General features: G+C 34.5%; 1 protein-coding gene across 6 annotated transcripts; it reads right to left on the bottom strand.

The window, feature by feature from the left end:
- On the bottom strand, nucleotides 873-5,344 carry LOC109334563. Of its 6 annotated transcripts, XR_002106113.1 has the most exons (4): nucleotides 5,256-5,344; nucleotides 1,262-4,317; nucleotides 1,045-1,092; nucleotides 873-976 (listed from the first exon to the last, which is right to left on the bottom strand). XR_002106113.1 is itself a non-coding variant. In XM_019570406.1 (3 exons), the coding sequence occupies exon 2, from the start codon at nucleotides 4,130-4,132 to the stop codon at nucleotides 1,268-1,270; it is 2,865 nt and encodes a 954-aa protein (XP_019425951.1). In that variant the 5' UTR covers nucleotides 4,133-4,317; nucleotides 5,256-5,344; the 3' UTR covers nucleotides 977-1,092; nucleotides 1,262-1,267. The 6 variants fall into 6 exon arrangements, 5 of the variants coding, with proteins under 5 accessions (XP_019425951.1, XP_019425950.1, XP_019425948.1 ...); XM_019570406.1 differs by lacking the exon at nucleotides 873-976 and having other exon boundaries at nucleotides 977-1,092; XM_019570405.1 differs by lacking the exons at nucleotides 873-976; nucleotides 1,045-1,092 and having other exon boundaries at nucleotides 1,145-4,176; nucleotides 4,290-4,317; nucleotides 5,256-5,330.

The following is a 6,263-nucleotide window of genomic DNA, read 5'->3' as shown; positions in this document are numbered from 1 at the left end:
GTTTTCTTTTTTAGCTTAATATAGCTATTTGGCCTTGTTTTGATTTTTTTAGTGTAATGAATAGTGAATAGAGATATATTAGTATTACTATGATTATTTTAACTTCATATATGTCTGAAACTCTGAATTGATTATTTTAACTTCATATATGTCTGAATTGATTTTTGTTATTTGATTTTAATAGAATTGGATGTTCATATTAGTGATAAAATTTTAAAGCATATATCTTCAATTTAGATAATCAGATATTAAAAATTATCAATTTCTTTAGTTTTTCATTTTATCATATAACTTCCCGTGTCTATTTTTTCAAAGTATTATCCCACCAAAAAATATGAGAAACCAATCTATACAATCATATGTTTAAGCAGGTATGCCATTCGATATTATTTTTAACAATATAAAGTACAGAATTCCTTTAGTTTTTTAACAATATAATTAATTCATGCTTCATCTACATATATTCACAATACAAAATAATAATTATAGTTACTTTATTCTTTGAATAATTAACATTGGACTAGTTATTCTGTATAAAATATTGAAACTTATAATTCAAATATTAGATGAATTTAAGGAATTGAGTAACTGTGCTCTAAATTTTGAAAACTGATTACATTTATTTTTTTGTAAAAAATACCTTGTGATCAAATAGTCATTTATGTAAACACCTTGTTGAAAACATCTTAGTAAAACAAATATAAAAACTTGGGAACTCTTGCACCCAAAACTAGTAACGAAGTAGTTTCAGCTAGAGATGGTAATGAAAACCGAACCCGTGCGTATCCATCCGAACCCATAGGTATCACAAATCTATTAGCAATTTTGGAAATCTGAACCAAAAAAAACTAGCTTTCAGTATAGGTCTTATGTTATGTTATGTCCTGTTCTTGTTTGGTTCTGTCCTAATTGCTAACCACTTAGTAAGGCAACTCAAACTTAAATGCATCAGAAACAAAACCAAGAACATAGCAGAGAAGTAGCAACCTCTTTACTTCAATGGGCACATGTAACAATACCAATATGTTACACCTTGTGTTCAGGAGCTGTGAAACAGGAGCTGTTGTATATACTGCAGTTATGCATGGCCTACTGCACATACACAGATAATGTGTAGTTTTTATCTAATTTAAAGAAGAAAAACTGAGTCTAAAATCGGCATCCGGTTAGCAAAATATGATCCCTGGCTAAAAAGTTTTTACATAAATACATTAGATCTATCTATTCATGTTTAGGAGTGGCCTAAGACTTTCTTGCTCACCCTCTTTCATTTGGAGTTGAAATACGGAACTGGTACTGCACTGGGATCAAGCTCCCAACAGCCACTGAGATTGTCATATGCTTCTGTCAGTTTGAAAGCCGGGATCCGATGTGAGAATCTGAGCAATTCTTTCATAGGTATTCTCATGGTCAAACCTGATCCTTCATCGAACTTGGCCTTGAAAACTGAGCTATAACCACTTATCATCTCCATAAGTGAGATATCTATCCACAAATCAGTTTGTCCAACCACTTGTACAATATCATACTCCATTTTTTCCAAATCCGTACACTTGAGTTTAGATGTCCAATTCCTGTATAAGGCCCAGAATTCGCTGATCCTTGGCAAAATTGTATATCCCTTTTTCTTGCCATCAGTACTAGTGTGCACCTGATGCGAAACATGATGGGTGTTATTATAAAAACTCACTTTACCATGTGCTTTAATGTTGAATCCCCCACAGGCAATAATCATGTACTTGTCTTCCCATTCAATAGTGTCCTCTGGTAGCCAGCAGTTACTAAGATATTTAACTTCAAGCTCAAAATCTGGGCTAGTCCTAACCGACTTAATACGACCGTAGTATTTTGGCAGCCCATCTTCATCACTGTAAAATGCCCAAATTTGATCAACCTGGAACTTTTCAGGTGACCTCAGAGTGTCAAATTTGAAAAATTGAGGATCAGGAATTTCAAAAGCTTCTATGGCAGAAGCTGAAGGAGCACTACCACCATTAAGATCAACAGAATTCTTGGTCTCCACTGCTGAATCGCTGTTTTCCAAATTAACCTTGGAAGTAGATGCATCTCTCTCAGGTTTTGTACTCATCCCAACTGATGGATTATGACCGGCCTTCAGTTCCACATCTTCAGGAACATCAATCTCTTCCAGATTCTGAGGCAAGGATGCAGGATCAAGTTCATAAGATCCTACAGGAACACCTAGCCTTTCCTCACCAGTCATTTTAAAAGAAGGAACGCTGTGAGAGAATCTGAATAACTCCGCTGATGGAATTTGAACTGAGTGTTTGCCTTCCTTCATAATTCGAGAGAAGAGACTCACAAAATCTTTCAACTTGGCCAAGTATGCAACGACTACGCCTTCACCTTCAACATAATCTGACAAAATCTGAACAAATTCATAATCATACTGCTGATGAGATTTGGCATCCATGTACCATTTGATATCCCAATTTTTAAAAAGGGCCCAAGTTTCTCCCTTTCTTGGATACACTTTAAAAGTAGAGCGGCCAATCCTTTCACAACAAATCAAATGAGAGAACATCAGATGATCTTTAGTGGTGTCAGAGGCACCAAGTTTAAATTTCCCACAAGCAATTGGCAATTGCTCATTAAACCAGTGGATTTCATCATCTTCATCCGGATCAGCTTCAAACCATGTTATCCGCACCTTGAATCCATTAGAGAAAACTTTTCTGATTATAGCATAGAATCTAGGCATGCCATCAGCTGTGTCAAAGATAGCCCAAATCTGCCCAACCTCAAAGCACTCTTCTTTCTTCTCAAAGTCATTGAACTCGGGATCAGGAAAGACAAAAGAAGTACTCTCCGAAGCTTTATCAGTCTTTGAGTCATCCACTGCTTCTTTTCCCCTTGTCTCTTTAATTTCCACATCTCCATTTACTAAGCTCTCTTCAGAATGTTTACACTTAACGTCTTTCATATTAGCAGTTGAACCATACTGGTAATTGACTTTAGCTGCCTGCGCACAACTTTCATCAGCATCAGATGATGAACTGCTCCCCTTGCTCCTTTTCAAAGGTTTTAATGAGTCATCATCATCGTCACTCACATTCTCCTTGTAAGAAACCTGATGCTTTTGCCGTGTAGATCTACGCGGGTTCTCTTCTCTATTAGATGAAAACTTTTCTACACCAGGAAAATTACCTTTGTCGGCAAATGTATCGTTTTCAGATTCTGTGCTGTCTATAGAATCAGAAGATTCACTGGATTCTTCTCCCCGCTTCCTCCTCCTCTTTCCATTTGGCTTTCTGGAGGTGTCAATAGTAGAGCCTTTTTTCTCAGAAGGCTGTGCATTGGTCTTCTTTGTGCTCAAATTACCTTGAGATCCAACACCTGCATTGGAAGTACCTTGATTCACGCCATATTTCTGATGGTCAAAAGCTTGTGGAGTTGAATTAGTTGCTGGAAATGGACCTTGCATATCCACATCATATGCAATGAATGGCTTATTGCAATTCTGACAACGAAGAGATCTATTTAAAACTTCCCTGTAATACTCATATCTAAAGGAGCAAAAAGTGCAGGCAGTCCAAAACGTAGGGCGGCCACCATTAAGGCCACCCTGCTGAGATGACTGTCTAGGCTGTTGGTGTTGCTGAGGATTCAAGTTTGTAAATACCGGCCTGACACTCCTTTGCACCGCAGGATTAAAATTCATCTGAACCTTCTGCACATTATAAGATGGTGTAGCATTCCTGGTCATTGTAACCCTGCGATACATGTCATCAAACCTAGATCGGCTTAAGCTATCCAAAAGCACTCTTTGAGCTTCCCCAATCAGCTTAAATGCAGCTTCTGCACCCGGAAACTGGTTTTTGTCAGGATGAAGTTGGAGAGCAAACTTCCTGTATTGTTTCTTAATTGTCGTGTCATTAGCTGTCAACTCAATTTGAAGAAGTTTATACCAGTCCATCGCATTGCCATCCAATTTATACTCTGCAGCGCAATGCACATCACAAACAATAAGAATTTGACTGATATTCTCCAAATCAGGATATAGTTGCTTAGCTTTAAGGGCAACTTTACGAGCCCCTGCAAAATCCTTGCTTTCCATCTTCTTTTCAGCCATGTCCCTGGCCCTTAAGGCCTCTTCTTTATTGCAATCCATCAAAATTCCAGATTTCAAAACCTGACAGCAAGTGCTATGGCAAAGCAAACGGACAAAGAAGAGACATTTAATTTATAAGTGCTCCAAGAACAGATTGATCTCAGTTGAAAAATGTCAAGAGTTGAAAGCCCTATCGGCGCCACACTAATCCCTCAAAAAATTACAGTTGTCACATTCAGACTAACCTGCAGATTTTATATAACACGCAATGGTTAGACCTATACCGACTAAAAATATTTAAAAACATGAAAGTTGCTGATATCACAAACAGATTTCCATACATAAAAGTTCTCCAAACACACATAAATGCTCCTGTACAATCAAAACATGCAGTTCATTTAGGATTCTTCATGAACTTTGTGGTAAAACATGATTTATGTATAAAATCACAAAATATTTTGCATTTGTCTACAAGTCTGAAAAAACAGTTTTACTTCCCTTCACTTCTCTAGAAAGAAGAAAAAAACTGTTTTCCCCATAAGCTAGAAAATTCAGATTCTCTTGAAACCACTATGTTTGATGAAGCCTAACCAGACAAGTTTAGAAATTTCAAAAGAGATTATTTAAAAATATAAGCTTTTTATTTTGGAAAAATTGCATCAACAAATGGGCTCTTCAAAATCTATACCATCACAAAACATTGGGGAAAGGAAAAAAAAACCATACCCTGAAAGCTTCTCCCCAATAGTTATAGATTGTCTTCAAATTTTTACACAGAAGTTAAAACAACTTTACAATATCATTGACTATCACAAAATTATATGGGCACGTTCAAATTCCACAACCAGGAAATAGAAGAAGCAGAAACGATAAAAAAAAACCCTAAATCTATTATGAAATTAACAAAAGAGAACACAAAGTTGCGATATTTATTTTCAGTTCGGTGAAAAAACTTGAATAGAATACAAAGAAACATAGAAAAAGAAAAAAATACCCATTACAGTAAAGGAAAGGCACATAAACGAAGACACTGATTCATTCTTCATTCAAATAAATGGAACTTAATGCATTCCACAAATTTTGAAATATGCTACGGAGAAATTTATTGAAACAGCAAAAGTAAGAGATAATGATATTATTTGAAATTGCTAAAGGGTTTTAGAGAAGAAGGAATTAAAGAAACCTGTTATAGGAAAATTGAGGTGAAAAAGTTGAGTAGTTGAGGCTAGATGCAAAAGACAACAATAGAAGCTGAAATTTTTCACCTCCAAGGGGAAGTGCTTTTTTTATAATGTGGACTTGTTTCCCATAGTGCCACTCAACTTTTTAGATTGAAATGTTATATCTGTTGCAATTTTCTCCTAAGTCTAGGGGTATATTTTAAGCTATTGTTTGATCAAAATGGGTCGGCCCAATCTTTATGGACTCGATTATTTCAGGCTTAGTTTAAGGTTTATAATTTATATGAGTATAATAGCGTTAAAATGGGCTAGCTTGATAAGTTGAGTCATTTTGGATTTAGCCTAATATAAGTCATTAAATTGTCGTTTGGATTTTACTAATCCAATTGTGAGATGGAAAGTAGACTATTTATTTTTGAACTTCAACTATTTAACATTTAGATTATTCTATATAATTAAATAAATTATTGCTTGAAATTTATTAGCTAAATTCATCTATACTATATGTAAATAGAAAACATGGTGTAACTACTTTTATAAAGTAAACTCTAATTCTCTATTTACCTTTCGTATTTTTTAATTTCTACAAAAAAAAAATTAAAGCAACCACTGTTAACACAATAACCACATATATCACCAGAAATTGAACAACATTATAAGAACGTGGGCTCACTTACTCCAAGAGTAAGTCTTTTAAACTTACTCCAATCCTATCTATCAATTCTATGAAAATTTAATGATTTAGATCTACTTATTAATTCAGAGTATTGGATTTTCCTAGAATTCATGATTAGGATATGGGGTAAGTTTAAAAAAATTACTTTTGAGTAAATGGATCCCCTCCCTTATTATAAATATAAAAAATTATAATATTAAATACAAACATTATAATTCTCTAGTATAAAATATATAAAAATTGAATATTTAATAAAAATATTTATTACCATAAAATAAAAATGTGGTCGGCTGGGACGAAGCTGTTTATATTGAATCTATTTTTATGATAAATT

Source organism: Lupinus angustifolius, chromosome LG19 (assembly GCF_001865875.1).
Source record: "Lupinus angustifolius cultivar Tanjil chromosome LG19, LupAngTanjil_v1.0, whole genome shotgun sequence".
Lineage (NCBI taxonomy): Eukaryota > Viridiplantae > Streptophyta > Magnoliopsida > Fabales > Fabaceae > Lupinus > Lupinus angustifolius.
The sequence above is the reverse complement of the archived record's forward strand: the minus strand, read 5'-3'. Positions and strand labels throughout refer to the sequence as shown.

Bases quoted from the DNA above. Each gene is read 5' to 3' on its own strand.
- LOC109334563 (XM_019570406.1), bottom strand. From the start codon at position 4,132: ATGGATTGCAATAAAGAAGAGGCCTTAAGGGCCAGGGACATGGCTGAA.